The sequence below is a fragment of the Carassius carassius genome, chromosome 29 (assembly GCF_963082965.1).
Source record: "Carassius carassius chromosome 29, fCarCar2.1, whole genome shotgun sequence".
NCBI lineage: Eukaryota > Metazoa > Chordata > Actinopteri > Cypriniformes > Cyprinidae > Carassius > Carassius carassius.
The window spans coordinates 3,850,172-3,868,608 of record NC_081783.1 but is presented as its reverse complement, the minus strand read 5'-3'; the positions used below and the strand labels follow the sequence as shown (position 1 = coordinate 3,868,608).

Below are 18,437 nucleotides of genomic sequence, written 5' to 3'. Positions count from 1 at the left end.
TTCAAGTGCCTCAGTAAAAAGTGTGTTTAACAACAGTACAAGTTACTCAACGTGCATACAGTTAAAACACACTTCTGTTTTGTGTGTGCGAAACAATAAGAGATCTGGAGCCGGTTTACAAAAAATGATATACTGCACATTTGGAAGAAAATCTAGCCATATGTAAATACCGATAAAAACTACAGCTGGTAGATGAAAAAACAAATCAAGTTATATCAACAGACTTCTCTGCAAGATGACTAACTGACGGCACCTGTTGAATATAAAACACTGTTTGATGTGTGAGATGGCACAAATAAACTTAAAAAACATCACTTAAAAAATATAAATAAATAAAAAAAAACTAGAACAGCAGACAAAGTGCAGATAACATTGTTGAAAGACCACCGTTCAGACTAATCTTTTGATTGTTGAGACTGAGGTACTGTAATTGTGCACTTTGACAGAATTTTCCACACTTTTAAAATCAAGTCTAGGTTGAGTCTGTGTGTAATATGCAGAAGTAAATAACTTGCCTTTTATCTTTAAAACAAGAGCCCTAAGAATACAAAAACACAGTTACAAACAGAAATGACTGTTCACGTCACTTCGTTCCAATTGCAACTACTCCGAATGAGTATGTGACCCTGTTCAAGGAATCTGTTTGTGGCATTGAAACCCTGTAAACAAGACATTAAAATGAGCTATACTGATATTATTCCATTAATATTCATCTCAAATTTGGGATAAAAGGCTGTTTGAGCCAAAAGATTTTGTAAAAATGAGTTCTTTGAAGCCAAGGCAACTTGGGAACTCGATATGAAGAGACTTCAATGCTGCAAAAAACGAAGGACAAAAACACACATAAAAACATACAGACGCTGAGAAAGAAGAAACCCATGAGGAACCGAGCAGAAATCAAAGAAGCATGTAGGGTCTACATTTAATCAATTAATCACCCTACATACAGGTGTGTGCTGTTGTGTCTGATGCCGTTGCGTGCCACAATCTCCTGGATGGAGATGTACGTCCCTGCCACAAAGCCCACAAAGCCAATGAGGCTGATCCCGATGTCCTTGGCAATCTCCCACGGCTTCAAGCCTTCATTATGGAAGGTGATGATCTGAAGCAGGGGAGGGAAGATGAGGGCCAGAGCGCTGCTGCTCACGGAGCCCACCAGAGAGATGACCAGGTCAAGCTCTGGGATCAATATGGCCAGAGCACCTGCGGTGAGACAGCACAGGAACATCACGTTAAACTTAATGATGTTTGCATTGTAGAAGACTGTTGCAAGAGTGCATATTTTATCCCAAACATGTTGTGCAGTGAGCATCTTGTGATACTATAGAATAGACTTTCCATTATATAACCCTAATATGTAATACATTTACATATTCATGTACTTAAATACAATAAATAAAATACCCTGGGATTGTACTTTTAGTATACTAAACTGCTAATTTAATTCACTTTAATTGTACAGAAGTAGTGCTGAAGTCTAATTTAAGATATTCTACATAATATATTTGATTGTGTTAAAGTGGAACTATTGCAGGTATACTTCAGGTACACTTTAAATATTTTGCATTTAAAGACTGATGTTATTTAAAGATCATACAATTCTCATCAAAAGTGACATTTAAACACATTTTAGACTTAATATTAATATAAGTGTATAGTGCACAAGTAATACGCTGAATAAAGTCTAATTATAATTTTTATATGTCAGCAAGTCTTGAGTTATCTGTCAGTAAATATGTTAATGGAATTGAACTATGATTTTGCTATGAAATAAATATATTTTTTTACTAGAGGACTCTGTGTATATTTCAGGTTTGTTTATAATTCCTCTATTAAAATATCTGTCAGTGGGGTGAGAAAAATAAACTTAATTAAAAGGGAAAACAAGGTTCACTTTCTTGCCCCACTGGCAGATATTTTTTCTTGTTTAAAGCAAAACTAACTTTTTTTTTTAAACAAGACTTTACATCTGAATCCATTTTGCTTGTCAAGTAAATGTATCTTGATTTAGCAACATTTGGATATTTTTTAATGGACAATAGTACCAAAATACTATGAAAGAAGTAGTTATTCTTGCCATTCTGTTTCATGCATTTACTTGAAAGTAAACTTTTGTAACTTATGTTTCTTGTAGCCCGTCACAAGAAGGAAATGCTAAAAACTAGGGCTGTCCTCTAATAGTTGACTACAAAATTGGTCACACTTTATTTTAAGGTGTTCTTGCTACAGTGTAATTATACATTTAAGTACTGCCAATGTGTTATTTGCATGTAATTATGCATAATTATTTGTTATTATAATAGTAAATACATGTATGTAATGTGTAACAATGACACCTTAAAATAAAGAGATACCAAAAGAATGGCTGCACACTTGTTTCTCAAACGCATAATGTCTTTACAAAGTGTGTATAGGCCTAATAATACAGTAATTATTTAAACAGATACTATAAAAACTAGCATACATTTTGCATTTCAAGCAATCAAACCCTTCTAAATATCTCTTTACATCCCTTTATAAAGGAAAACAACATTATTTGATACATTTTCACAGCACCTCTAGAGTTCTGTAATGTGCTCCTTGGGAAAAAAGTAAGCGTCAAGCCCAGGAGAGAGAAAATGTAAAAACCCAGGAGCCAATCATAATGCTGATGAGTGCATTTCATGTTGAGTAGAGGACAGTGGCCATGCCAAGTTATTTTGATCTGTCACTAAGAGGATTGAAGTGGGCACCGAAAGGCACTGTTCTCCACCAAACAAGCCTCCGCTGATGTCCTCCGAACGTTCCTCTGTTTTTCACACTGTGCACGGCGGGAATACACCGCAGCTTTTAAATCTTCAAATGATCACATGGCAAATCCCTGTCTGTCACATATGAACACACAAATTCAAGCGCACACCCACTTCCTGTCACTTACTATTATTTCGTAGGGGTTGTCAGCTGTTCACTTTCTTCTCATTTGGCACAAAGACTTGGGCCCGGTTCCCCAAAACGTTCTTATCGCTAAGTAGTTCTTAACCTATTCCTTAACCTCTCTCTTAACCTTATGGCACGGTTCCCGACACGTTCGTACGCTAAGTATATCTTCTGTAAGTCACACTTTCGTAAGGTTGGTCTGGACCATTCGTAGCTCTCTCTTAGCGTTATTTGAGCTCATGACGCTACTGTACAGCAGTCTTTAGAAACCAGCGCAGCGAAGTACAAGTCAAACTATGGTATGTTGACAATTTTGTGGCTCAACAATGATTTTCTGTTATTTTTTAAGACTCATAATAAATTATGTTCGCAATGGATACAGGCCTATTTATGAAGTTGACTTTATGTGGTTACAGAACTAATAAGGTGGTAATTAGCCTAGGCTTTTTCGTAATGTAATTAAAGCGAATTGGCAATCATTTTTTTGATAATTAAAATCTGGCAAACAATTTGGCTCTAAATGGCTAAGATCTTTAAATGGGTAATCATGGTGGTGTCCAGTAAGCGACCAACTATGGCAGCGATTCCAACGTGTCCTTGTATTGAATCAAAGACGGAGCCGGACTCGGAGCCGTTTAGACCATGTCAGTTTTTTTATTCGGCAAAACTTAAGCCCTTTTGACATTTTGCCTGATGTGGCTATATTAAAAAAAAAATCGCCTCCCAAGACAACTCATTGTGGAGCAGCTGGACCTTCCCAGACCTGCACTGGCCAGGCTAACGCGGCGGAATTTAGCTTTAAGCCCTGAAGCCCAGCGCTACTTTTTTTTTTTACAGCCTAATCAAGACCTCTGTGTGGAAGTGCGTCCACACTGTCACCAACGCCCTTCTGCGCCGTGCCGGGGATTTCATCCTGGTGGATGGCACACTCATCCCTATCGCCAATCCATCAGTGAATGATCAGGCGTAGGCTACTTATCGCGAAAGGAAGACGCGGCCATAAATGTGCAGGTTATAGTGGACCATAGGGGTGTGATATCTGACCTGCTGGCAAGGTCCAGCAACATTTCAAGTTCCTCTGACGAGAGGCTTGGTGCCCTTTTTTACGTTGCTTCCCCAGCATATTTTGTATCTAACTCTCTCTCTCTCTCGCTCTCTCTGTTCATTGTAGATAGGTTGCTTTTTATTAAAAACATAAACCAATTGCAATCAATACCGCATTAAACAGAAGTAACTGCAGCTGCTTGCCAATCAATTCTAATTGTAAAGTACCTTGCCATTAATATAAAAGTGTATTATATAATTTTTATAAGTCGTTAAACCCATGTCAAGAAGCGGCACAAGTGGCACAACGGGATAATTAGGAGGGTGGATGATTAGCGAGGGATACCCGGTTTGTCTTACCGTCACAACATATCGTGTGAACATTACTGACCCTTTGATAATTTAATTTATAGTCTATATTCTACTGATAACTTAAACTATGTTAAAATAAATGTTACTGTAATAATTTGAGGAATGTTTCATTTGCATAGAACATGTTGTCTTTCTTAACGCTGTATTGCACCTTCGCGTAAAGTGGAAAATCGATTCATGAGCAATCGATGCCAACTAATTCAGCACCCTGACTTTGGACAGCGCTCTTGTAACGTCGGACGTAAGAGGCAGCGTGCTAAGAAGCTTCCTAAGGGACACTTCAGGGAACACACTTAGAAACATCAACAACTTTGGTAAGATATATCTTTCGATGTCTTCTTAGAGCGCTAAGAGTGAACGTTATCTGGGAACCGGGCCTTGGTATTTTTGGTAATATCTGGTAATATCTGGAAAATCGACACTGAAAGGCTTATCTTTTGAATGCCATGCAACAACCCACACTCTCTTGATGACTTAGGCAAGGGGAAACCAAACTGAACCAGACGGCCTGCTTTGGTCTTCTCTGGGCTTGAAATTTGGCCTTTGTAATCTGGTTGGTGTCTGCAGCTCAAATCTTCAAAGCAGACACAGGTGACAGATTCCCCTTGGGGACCGAGAGCAGAACAAGGCTTTAAAAGCTATTGCAAAGTAAATTCACATTAAAGGACATGTGCTGGATCAATTGATGGATCCTACTAAGCACAGCTCTTCCAGTAAACTAAATTGTACAGGCGTCTGTGAGTGCTCCACACTCATATGTGGCTCACTGTGATGATGGCAAGCATGAATTTGCAGAAAGATTAGACACACATTACAGAAAGACTATTGTATGAGTCAATGACATGGTGCTAATTGTTTTATTCAGAAACAAATGCAATTACAATTACTTGAATAAAGCTCTACTATAAGCATGTTTTTTTTCATTTCTGAATTATTATTAAGAAAATAAGGTCGAATAATTCAGAGTTTTGACATCATAAAGAAAAAGAACAAATCCTCATTGTAATAGAAAACTTAATTATGCCAAACTTTTTCATAATTGTTTAGCAGAATCTTTTATATTGATTTCCTTAAAAAAAAAAGATTATAAAAATTCTGATATTTGAGAACCATTTGTCTGCTCAAATAAAAGTAATGCGGTGCAACCAACAAGAAAACCAACAAATAATTAAATAAAAGTGGAAGTTACATCTTGACTGTGTGCCAAGGTCAAAAGTGCCGTGAAATATATGAGAACATGGCCAGGTTAGTTGAGGTTGTCAAATATCATGTGGTACAACCCCCCAAAACGTATGATATTTATGAGTCAATAATTATTTGATGTTTGCTTAAAAAAATTCAAGAGAAAGAATAAGATGTGTAGACTCAAAACAATTCAAGGTGTAAGAAAAGCATGTTATTAAGTTTTACTTGATGGTTACACCACATTAAATTTTGAGTCATTAAATTGAAAACTTTTCTTGAGAATGGTATAAAAGTTTTCAAAACCATCTGAAAACCATCATATATATATATAACATTATTTGTTTTACTATTTGTTATTGTAAACTCTCAATTGTGCATTTCCATTTCCATTACCCTTCAAATTGCGCAAATTGCGAATTGAAAATATGCGTAATGGAAATGCATCAATTTTATATTTATATAAAAAAAGAATAATCACAAACAAAAGTTTAAGAGGTTTTTTCAGGCAATATGAAAAAGTAATAATTCACAAAACTGCAATGGAAACTTTTTTTTTTTTTTTTTAGTATTTACAGGTCACATGGTGCATGTAAAAAGTCATATGATCATTCTTTAATGTACTATAACCTCCAAGAAACACTTCATACATGGCCGCACTCCAGTAAGAGGCTTTCCCTACCATTAATGCTTAAGACTATTTACAATGCACATGTCTGTGTCACAGTGTTGCTCTGAAGCTAAATCTAGTCGATGCTTGTGTTTATATGAGCAGCCTGTTTCTGAAGTGGCTCTCTGTGCTGCTTCTTTAAAGATACACGCAAATGAATCCTTTGAATAAATATAGCCAAAATCCATCAAAATCCAACCAAAATCAGTTGCCATGAATTATGGCGAGAGGCAAATGGTTACATTTTACTCACATAACACTGGTTAATGGAAACGCTGTCATTTTTTTAAATCAACATTTATAAAAACATCACCAAAGTTCTGCACAAAACTGTAACGGAAATGCTAATACAGATAAAAAGTATCTGAAGAGGTTTGAGCTCCTCTGACATTTTGTCTATGTTAGTTTGCAGTTGTCATCCTTTGGCCTGAAAGACTTCACAGAGCAGGTTTTAGACATCAGCTGGAGATCTAACGCCACGTCCTCACGTTTCTGCTCAGTTTTAAAAGTAATTCATGTCCTTTCCCAAATTTCAGAGAACAAGGCCAGTGCTTTATCGCAGACAGCTGCCATCAACCGGCCACGTTCACAGTCCTGCGACACTGGTGTCACATCCTAAACAAACCATCCTTCACAAAATACACTGCTGTTCATCAACATTTTTGTGTTTTTTAGAGAAGTTGCTTATGCTCATCAATGCTTCATTTACTTGATCAAAATACAGACAACCTTCAAAACAAAAACAACAACTTAATATTGTGCAATATTATTCCAATTTAAACTAATAATTTTCTATTTTTATGTACTTTAAAATTAAATTGAATCCTGTGATGCAAAGCTGAATTTTCAGCTATATTACTCCAGTCTTCAATATAGATGATATTAAAGACAGACAATAAAGACTTTGTTAGAAAAGTTAAAGAATGCTGAAAAAAGCATCACAGATTCCAAATATTAAGCATCAAAAAAACTTTCCAACATTGATAAGAAAATCATCATATTACAACGTTTCTGAAAGTGATCATGTAACACTGAATTTTTCTGATCAAATAATCCGGTGTTGATGAGCGTAAGAGACTTCTTTAAAAACATTATGAACCTTTGGATCATCAATGTACACTGAAATGAGTGCAGAGAAAGATGACATTTGATCAGACAGACCCGTCCCTCGCGCTCATTAACTGGACGTCAGGCACATCCCCAACTGTGACTCGAGGCAAATTGATTTATGTACAGAAGAGAAACTCTCAAAGTGTCAAGCAAAAAAGGTGTCAAATGAATCATATCTAATCCCAGAGCATGGTTTTACAGGCTCAGCACAGTATGAAAGTCATTATCAGATCCAGTGTATATCAAGAACATTTGCTATATGGTTTAAAACGGCATAAGCAGACAAGACTTTTACTCTTGCTGAGTAACAAGTGAATGCACGTGTAACCTGCCATAATTCTGTATTTCTTCTGTTTCATAAGCTTAGTTGCTTATACAAATTAAGTGAACACTTTTTCACAGCATACTGCATAATATTAGGTGACTCAATGTTTAAAAATAAAATTGACGTTATAAGTGAAATAATATAAATGATGCTATTTAAATATCATTTGTTCATCTGTTATCACGTCCTAAATCACTGATACCATACAGATAATGCTATTAGGTTTTTTTTTAACGTTCCTTAGGATGAATGAGCAATTATAACATTTAATATATTTAAAAACCAACATTTATTACATTTTAAGGCCTAAACTGCAAATTATTAGATTACTAATAATATAATTATGAATTACACTAAGATTGGGATTAGTAAGATTCTTTTTTAATGTTTTTAATGTTCACTCAGGCAGTTTTTTTTTTTTAAATCAAAAATACTGTAATATTATGAAATACAATTTTTAAATACCTTTACATATTTTTCAGCATCACCACTTTAGTCTTCAGTGTCACATGTTGCATGAAAATAAATATGTACGTTTTAACTGTCACTTTTGATCAACTGAATGCATTTAATAGAGGTTTTTATTTCTTTAAAAATAATATTTATAATTTTTAGCATTTATTAATAGAAAATTGGCATGTATTTATTCTAGAAAATTATCCGTCTTAAAGCAACTTAATTTTAAATGGACTTATACATAAACACATTATAAATGTCCAGTTTTAGGTAGCTTTGCCTTTATTTCATGTAAAATATCTCTAGCTGATGCATTAGTTGAAAACAGAATTGATTCACTTCAACATCATTATCGAGAGTATCAATGCTTTAGGATGTCTCCACCCAGCCAATTATTTCCTTTATACTCGTGAGCACATTTAGAGGAGGTGAGATGCCTGTCTGGCGAGGACTAGTCTTGGTGGTAACATTACGAGATCCCTGGCTTTTTGTTGCAATTACAATACAAAATGACACGACAGGAGCAGGAAAGAGCTCAAGGCAACAATATTCAGGGCTATATAAATGTTACACACCCTTAGTCGCTTAATTACCAAACGCAGTGAACCTCAGGGACGCAGTGAACCTCAGGGACGCATTTCACCGTTGTAAACACAGAAGACATAGAGGCATATCTGCACTTCCCAGCATTTAGAGACACCAGCAGACCAAAGTCAGCTCTGGGTCAGAGCGAGGGAGTCCACATTAAGCCTTTCGCCTTCTTTTCAAAACATTCCCGGCTCTGATTAGCAGAACATTGGTTTGTAGAAGTTGAGAAATGGCCAGGCTAATTTGTTTATTTCAAGCTTTGAAAGTGTCTGCGTGTTCGGACCACACAAGTGAGATCATTTAATAACAATCCAATCTGCATTGGCACACAGGGCAAATCCCCTTCTGCCATGTGAAGATTTCTAGAGGCGGACTGTGACAAAACTACAGAGGGGAGTGCAGACGCTGTGACAAATTACCCATTATTCCCTTGTGAACAATTCTTGACTGTCAGACAACGACTGTTTGAAATATAAATAGAGGCTCATCATGGATTCATTGTCAGGAGACGTATGCAGCGGCCAGTATTTGAGCAGTAATAAATGTTTGCGTCAATGAAAAGTATGCATGTGAATCTCCATGGACAAAATATCCCCAAAAATTGAACTCCATTTATAAATATCTGTTGTCTGAAGATCACAAACAGTAAGCAGCTGTTGTTGGATGCAACTTTCTCTTTAATGAAAGTATATGAAAGTATGAAAGCCGGATGACAGACTGCTTACGCGTCACATTAGATGTCAGATTAACATTTTATAGAAATCGTGTTGTTCTATATTATGCATCAAAGGCAAATAAACCATCGCTCATTACGTTATTACAGACTGGATGCACAAAAAGATCATTCTAGTGTGAGGAAAATGTATGTCAAGGCCTTTGCCCATTCTTGCAAAAATAAATACATGCATATTGTCAGTAACAAGTCCACTGAGATGTTCCCAGTGAATCCTTTCAGTCCAGTTAGAAGGCCTGTTGTCAGTGGTCATTATACAAAATGAATAAGTTCATCTCAGACATATCAGTCACAGAGCAGCTATTTATTTCTCAGCAGCATTTCAAAAGAGCAACTATTAAACTGTCAGAAGCACATGGAATATGTTGTTTGGGATAAAAGAGCCTTCAAAAGGTGGGATGAAACACAACATAACGCCTCATTACAATGTCTAGGACAGTTAGTGTCATAAACAAAGTGGTATTAGTCTTGAAACATAGTGTTTCAGTCTCTTTTAAGGCACTATGGTCAGAATGAGAGGCGATAATGAAGCTGAGACTATAATGTCATTATAAATGAAATTATGAGTTGCATTTTAGCTCCACAAATACTTCAGGTACACAATCATAGATCTGTATGTATAGTACAATCTCATCAATGCACATGTGAAAATCTATGATTAGAATAAGTTTAGAGAATCTAAATATTTATCATCAAAATAAGCCTCATATGCTCAGCAGCCAGCATGTGAGGACTAAAACTAATGCTCATGCATGTCATTTATTTGGACAAGTTTAGGCAGATTTTAACATCGCAACTTAATTTAACCTTTAAATTAAGCTGCAATTTAAGAATATTGTGGTTTTTATCTTTTTAAGACTTTTTGGTTAGCAGAAAAATAACATTTGTAAAGTATAGGATAAAGAGGGTGAAGTTTTTAGGAGGTGACACCGAGCATCCAGGCTCAACTTCCTGGAACACATGCAATAACCGCTAGGTCACAGCTCTCAAATGACCCTTTTTATCTTAGCAAATGCATAGCAATTTACGCCTGATGAAAACTCCCATAGGTTTACTTTAAAGAAGGGGCTTATACAGTACCCTAAGCAGAACTGTATGGTTGTGACCCCTCCCCAAAATATTATGAAAAAAAAAAAACACCTACTATAGAGGTCCAAAGAGAACATAAAAAAATATAAAAGTACAAAAATTAAGTTGATATTAAACTTTATTAATTACAAATTTATAATTGTAGGATTTGGCATTTGTAATAATATGTGATGTACATAAACAGTTTATGTATTACATTATGTATTTTAACAGTGTAATTCAATAAAATCACATGATTATCAATCAATCGATCAATCAACCAATCAAATCATTATTGCCTCATTGCTTTTAAATAATGCATTTTAAAGGCTGTTGTTCCCTTAGGTTTGTTTTAATTACCACAACAAAAACAATAACAACAACAAAATTATATATATATATATATATATATATATATATATATATATATATATATATATATATATATATTATTTGAAGTGACTAAACAGTGGATAATTTGTGGTTACCAATTACCAAAAAATTGTTTGTTTGCTTTGTTTTTTGGTTGAAGGAAACAAGTAAACTATATACATTTTTTCAACTGCTTACACACAAGATCTTTACTTGTGACAGTTTCTGAATCATGACACTCAAACACCCGAACCACACACCAAATCTGTAAAACCATACACTAATTCTCAGCCTTTAACTCAATTTCATAAAACACTTTTTGCAAAGCACAACACACAATTCTCTGTGTAACACACAAAAACCTAACAGGAAGTATCTTGATTTCCTTTTCTAAACAATCAAAATGCCACACTAATTCATCAGTGCCTCATACTTACTCTTCACATTTGCTTTACTTAACACCAACCAATCATGGCTTTAGAATAGGTCTAAGAGTACACATCCACACATGGTTGATGCATTTCTTTTCTTTCGTACTGTATAATACTGTATTCACAACCACAAATGCTCATCATTATTCTTACTCTTAAAATAGGTTTTTCCCTCCAAATTGTGTAGCCACGATAATAACCGTATGACTGTACAGTATCCCTCACTTAACAGGTGAAAAATGTTAAGGTCAAATATATACAGTAAAAGGTCAGGATAAGTGGGTCTGTATAAATGATCAAAGGTCAGATCGTCACGTGAGCAGAGAGCAAGTCATCACGCGAGTCCATGAAAGTAGTTCTGAAGACCTTCACTCTTTACTGGATGGCATTTTCAAAGACCTTTGGAGCCGCATGGTTCAGGTGTCTGCTTTTGTTTCAGCAGGACCGAAGCAAGCAGGTTTGGAGCCTCCCTGGGGCTGCGGGAGGTCAATTTCAGCAGCTCCTGAGGTAAAGCAGAGGAACACGGCGCAGTCAGAATGCCCTGGTGCTCATGTGTCAGCGTGCTGTCAGCTATAGCACTGCACTCCAGGAAAAAGTACAGGACCAGAGGGGGCTCACGCACTGTCCATTCCACTTTCCATTAAGAGCGAACACGGGCACCCTCGCACCCTTGGAAACACAGTAATCCCGCTCTCATCTTTGCCCAGTTTTGATGTGCTTGTCTGTGAAGCTGATTTCAAACAGGCACTCCACTGTGAAAACGGAGGCTTTATAATAAGTATAAAATGTGTTAATTTCTAGTTTCTATGTGTCACACACCCACTTCATTCCCACGGCTTTCTTCAGGACAAATTCCCCCAATGGGAAAACGCAAAGCCAACAGAAGAACTTTCTGCACTTAATTCATCCAAACATGATTCCGGCAGAAGAGATTCTTAAACAAATGAAAGACAGACAGCTTCCTCGCCTCAATATATCAAAGCAAGACACAATACTGTGACACTTACAGAATGAAACTACTCAGAATGCTAAGCTCTTACGGCGCTGTTTGAATGCACAATGCCTTTAAACAGCATTAAAGACAGAAAGGATTTCGAACTCTGAAGAGCTGTGTTGCTGTGAATTAGTCATCATCTAGTATAGCACGATTTGTACAGGTAGGATTTGAACAGGAGTATTGCAGATGGCATATATCACAGTATGGATGGAGCATGTATTTTAACAGAGTAACTTGTATGTGCCTGCCACATGCATACTAAGTGCTTGCAAGGACTAGACAGAAACAATAATGTCACATCTCAAGTCGCATGAGCATGCATGCTGACATATATGAGAAGATTTAGTTTTGTTCCCTTTAACATTTAAGAAACTTGTTTTTTGTAGGTTTATAGCATGTGACGCACTAATTACATGCTGACAATGTCATAACAATAGCTTTACATCAAAAAAAAAAAAAAAAAAAAAGGAGTCCTTGATCCATTTTTATTCATTATTCATCTCTTATTTTTATGGTCTATTTCACTGGCACACTTGGCTGCCGCAGGACAATATCTCTCAAATGTCTTGGTTATTTTAAACATCAGATATTAAACTTCATGACAGAGAGAGTTCTTGGGATTTAACTTTCTGTTTTGGCTTCGGCATATCTGCTGTTATCAAACCAGGACACTTTATGCTCTATACATTCCTTCCAAACACAGTGAAACACACTGTGACATGCATGTTTTGACAATCACATGCTAAAATAAATCAGATGAATGCATAATTTTTCAGACCACGTAAAGTTAAGTTTTAAATGCAACATACTCAGTGGCTTTGTTCTAAATCCTTATTATCATCATAGGAATAGTATGGGATCATATTTCGGCCTAATGAATTGCAGTCGAGGACAAAAAAATAACAAGCGTGAAATCAAAATTAAAAAACGTAAGTAAAAATATATTCCACAAAATGTATACATTTTAGATCTGTGATATTAATATTAATTTTTGTGCAATGTATTTTTACTTGTGTCTTTATATTTTGGTTTCATGCTTAATATTTTTTTTTTATCCATGACTGCAATACATCAGACGGGAATTTGAGTCCATAGGATAGTTCACCTAAAACTTAGCAATCTGTCATCATTAACTCCACCGCAGAGGATCCATGGGTGAGCAAGTGATGTAATGCTACATTTCAAATCTGTTCTGATGAAGAAACAATCTACGTCTTGGATGGGATAAAGGGTGAGTACATTCATATTTGGGGGTGAGCGATTCTTTTAAGCCTACTGTATGTTTCACACAAATTGCAGCTTGTGTACAGCATTTCATTTAAATTATGAGGCTGCTTCAGTGAGGATGTTGGCAATAGGACAGCACACCTGTGGCTCAGTTTTGGTAACAGTGTGTTTACCCTTCATAATATTTTTGTTGCTTGATCTGACGTCTACACACTCCGCTCTTTTCTTCAACCTCAATAACATAAAAACATTAATAAGGCTGAAAACAGAAGAAAGTTGTTGTCCTGTTCATAAGACCTCATTATTCTGAAACATGAAAAACACTTTCCAAAACCAAGTCTTTGATCATGAGCCAAAGGGCAGGCCAAACGCTACATTCATCTAATGTTCCCAACATATTGCTTTAAATATAGCAGAAGCTTGCTTCTTAGTGACTTTGAGAGGATGGATGATAGCCTTATCTTTATGATGCACATGTCTGTTTCTGTTGAGTGACTGATGTTCTTAAAAGGTTTCGTGATTTCAAGAACCACCCCATAACTGCTGCATGTTTTATAACAGCAGTCGGATCAAGTATCCTTCAGCGGAGACGCTGCCGAACACAGATGAAGCACATCATGGCCGTGGTTTCATCACAATCTGATAGCTTTAAACGGGATTGACTTCTTAGCAGCGACTTGATGAACATGCACTACTTTTTTTGTCCATCTCCTGCTGTGCACTTTCCACGGCCTTTGGGGTTCATCTAAGTACAGTATACAGCTGGGGTGATGGAGGGAGGCGCAGATCTATTTACTCATTCATCTGGAGAGATACAACTACACAGTCCCTGCTGACACACCAGCCACAGCCCAGAGGATCCTGCCCAGCCTCAACATCAAAAAACCTTGAGAAGCTCTCATTAGTTTCTGAAGTTAACCAGTTGATCGACAGTTTCAATCTTTCAGAAAGAGGCCATATGAGGAGAGGGAAATATTAATTTCTTAGTTTTCTTTGGTCTGTTTCGCTGGGCACGGGAGACAAATGTGCCAAAAGTTAATGCAACCTCACATCTGGGGCCATTTGTCTTATGAAGTACATAATGATCTCTGTAACTCTACAAAAATTAATATGCTTGTGTTGTAGTTTAAAGAAATGTTTCAATAAAGAAAAAGGTCATGTTAAAGTAAAAATCTGCACTTAAACTTTGCTGTTTATAACTTGATTATTTACCAAATGGCAAAAATTTTAAAAGTTTGCCAAACAGGAGGTACACTACCATTAAGAAGGTCAGAGTTATTTTTATTTTATTTATTTATATATATATTTTTTTTTTGCAAGAATGTGTCAAATTGTTCAAAGTAACAGTATAAAAAGAAAAAAATAATGTTACAAAAGAGTTTCCATTTTAAATAAATACTGGTCTTCTGAACTTTATTAAAAAAAGGAAACTAAACTGTTATCAACAATGCTAATTATAAGAAATGTTTCTATAGCAGCAAATATAAAACAATTACTTAAAATGTTTAATTATATTACAAATTTTTCTGTATTTTGTCAAATAAATGCAGCCTTGCTAAGAATAAGAGACTACTTCCAAAAACATTTCAAAATCTTATTTAACCAAGTTTTGATATTATACTATTATACAGATATATGATATTTTATTAAACAGGATGCAATGCTTGAGTGAAAGAAACAAACTGATCATCACAGAATTCATAAGATCAATTGCCAAAAAAGACTTGAGTTACACGGATATTAGAAATAGACTAAGGAGCTGTTAACACCAAAGACAATAAATATAAAGTTTTAATTGTACCAATTCTTTGAAAACAGGAAGTCTATGGTAACAACATCACACAGGAACAATAATGTTGGAATCATTTTCACAAAAAAACAGGCTGACAACCAATCAGAAATCATCGATTTAAAGAATGCGAATTAATGAATTAATTCTAAATCAATACCTACACAAGCCCCAAGAGGTTAATTAGCTCTTAGAGAAAATCTAATCGATCATGACATGTCAATTAGCCTTCGAAAAGAATCCATCAGTCCCAACTGAAATACAGTGCCAAACTATTCCACGGTAAGAGAGACGAATGGACAATATAAACGCTGCTGGCTGCCCTTAACATCCACATTCAGCAACTGCTCTCATTCAGGAGATCGCTTCCCTTAGCTACTGACTCGAAGTATCGGTCTTGATGTCACTTACTCTCACGGAAATGTTAAAAAAAAAACACACTTTTCCTTTGAATTTGCATGTCAATTAAATCAAATCGTAAAGAATGATAGAGTTTAAAAGAGGAATTAGGAGAAAAGAGGAAAGCAGCATTTGAAAAGCTTTTATGTATTGGTAAGCTTTCCTTTGAAGTCTGTTTTGAAATCAAACCACAACATTAGAGCCTGAAAAATGGCAAAAAAAGGAGATTAAAACATCAGATCAGACAGGAACAGTTCCTTGACGGTCCAAAATGAGGATTATTGGAAACACTGAAGCAATTACACTTGTTTAAAAAGAATATCACAACACAGACAAACTGTGCAACGTCTCATGAATGAATAAGAACTGATACATCATGCAAAATAAACTTTATCAGTTTGTGTCAGATGATTTTTCGAGTGAATTGGGATTTTACACTCTACAGATGAGAAATATATCCCATTTCTGCAGCGTTTCAACTCAACAAACCAGTTTCCTAAAATCTTGCATTTAAACATGAACTGTATTGTTAAAAGAATAGTTCACCCAAAATTGAAATTTCTCAGTTGTCGTCCCAAACCTGTAGCCTATGACTATGATTTGTGAGGCATACACATATTTGTAACACAAGATGTTAACTAGTGGATTACTTGTGATGTTTTTACCAGCTGTTTGGACTCCCATATTCTGACGGCACCCATTCACGGCAGATGATCCATTGGTGAGCAAGTGATTTAATGCTAAACATCTCCAAACATGATGCAGAAACAAACTCATCTATATCTTGGATAATCTGACTAAGGTAAATTGTCAACAACTTTTAATTTTTGGCTGAACTATTCTTCTTAAACAAGTGACAAATAATAAAGCCCCTGTGACAACTTTCAACTGGAACAACTAACCCACTCTCACCTACATATCTGGATTTTGTATGTTGATGTGTTTCTGGCAAGTGTACGTGTGTATGTTCTGTAACCGATCCCTCTTTTTGAAGTGATGTCATTCTTTTGCACAAACAGTACTCTAAGGCATAAAGGATCTGTCCTCTTGCCAAACTCAGTGTTCTTGTCTTCTGACGTTATTCTCTGCCACTGCTGGCCTTTGATGGATTCTGCATACACTTGTGATCATACGAGGAGGAAGAAGAGCCTCAGCTCTACACACTAGATGAGGCCCTCTAGCTTCTCTCTGGAGATCTTCGAATCACATGTCATATGCTGCACACTCTTGGTCTCTCTTCATCTCCAAGACAAAGGTACTTTCAACCACATCCTGTCTGCCCTCAACGAGGCAACGTGCAGAGTCTGCAGTGTTTGATTCTGGATTCAGAATTAAACAAGGAAGGAACCGCGTTAAGAGTAATGCTACAGAGTGAATATTGATGTAAATTGCGGAGCAGACAGAAGAGCGCTGTACTCCATTCTGTGCTTACACTGAGATCATCCCAATGGACTGAAAACTTCCAGCGAAACTGCAAACTAAGGACAGAAGTTGGAAAACACAAAGACTGAATGAAGTATTGAGGGGTTGTTGCAATGACAAAGTTCAAAATATGGCAGATGTAACCAAGAAAAAAGTGTAATTACTTTAATAAATTTCAATAATCTAAACATCCTTAAGGCAAAATTTGCATATTGGTACTTGTGACGATGTATACATCATATCCTGTATTAAGTTTACCCCCCCCCCCCCAATTTATTGATTGTTGCTCTTTTGTTTAAAATTGTATGCAAGTTTGCTTCTCAAGTACTGTAAGGTTTTTTTTTCAGAGGTAATCACACATTATGACAGCTGTGACAGGAAGGACTGTCAATTTAACTGTATTAAGCACAAATGTATTTGTTGGCTCCACAGCTTTGATCCAAAGTCAGTGGCATTCAAATGGAGGGCGAGATGATTGCAGATTGCGGTGGGCACCAGCTTTGATTAAGTACTCCTGGACATGCGCATCTGTAACGCAGGGCGTTATGAACAATGAAGGTGCTTCGACAGCATTTTCACCTCAGAGACTCGAATCCCGTGTGATTAATATTCAGAAAGCTCACACACAATCACAGGCTTTACACCCTGTAATTGATCTGCTAAATCACAACCCTGATTTTAACACGGTGAAACTATTTTTGGCTGCTAGTTTATTCAGTCTTTGGGTTGTTCGATTTAATGCATATTTGAAACCAAAAAATGAGATATTACTTGAGGCTGGATTGGAATAAAATGAGTATTATTTTTTATAATGTAATAACCTATAAACAACAGCTGGGTGCTATTGAACATTCCTGCTTCATAACTTTTCTTCCAGTGATTATGGGTGCAAAAGAAAGATTGAACTACACTTTTTGTTACAATTTTACCTTTTCAAGCCAAAGTCTCATTGTTAAGGCAGCTTGCCTTGGATTGTTATGCACTCTCAGTTTTGTGCTTTAAGCAATGAATAACAACAAAGGATTTTATTCTTGCCATTTTATTTGAGATAAACTTGAACACCTTGACTCACTGTGAACTGTCAGCATCTTCCTTTTTTTAATTGTTAGCGCTTTTATTAAAAGTGTAGCACATAGAGCCATATGTTTCTATGAAAGAATAAAGGCATAAAGGGATTGTTCACCTAAAAATAAAAATTCTGTCACTAACCTTCAAGTTGTTCCAAACCTGTATTGATTCTGCTGAACACAAAAGACGTTATTTTGAAGAATGTTGGCAAACAAACAGTTGACGGCAGCCATTGACTTCCATAGTGCTTTTTCTATACTATAGGAGT

At 36.1% G+C, this 18,437-nt stretch overlaps 2 protein-coding genes across 2 annotated transcripts in view; one reads left to right on the top strand and one right to left on the bottom strand.

Annotated features, from left to right (window-relative positions):
* Positions 1 to 18,437, bottom strand: part of LOC132109428 (proton-coupled amino acid transporter 1-like) — a 39,952-nt gene continuing 21,515 nt past the window's right edge. Inside the window, exon 12 of the mRNA XM_059515485.1 lies at positions 1 to 1,203. Coding sequence (XP_059371468.1) covers positions 935 to 1,203 — 269 coding nt within the window. The 3' untranslated portion in view covers positions 1 to 934. The remainder of the gene's footprint in view (positions 1,204 to 18,437) is intronic.
* LOC132109429 (copper transport protein ATOX1-like) overlaps positions 15,464 to 18,437 on the top strand; it is a 32,969-nt gene continuing 29,995 nt past the window's right edge. Inside the window, exon 1 of the mRNA XM_059515487.1 lies at positions 15,464 to 15,496. Within this exon, the coding sequence (XP_059371470.1) occupies positions 15,492 to 15,496 (5 nt within the window). The 5' untranslated portion in view covers positions 15,464 to 15,491. The remainder of the gene's footprint in view (positions 15,497 to 18,437) is intronic.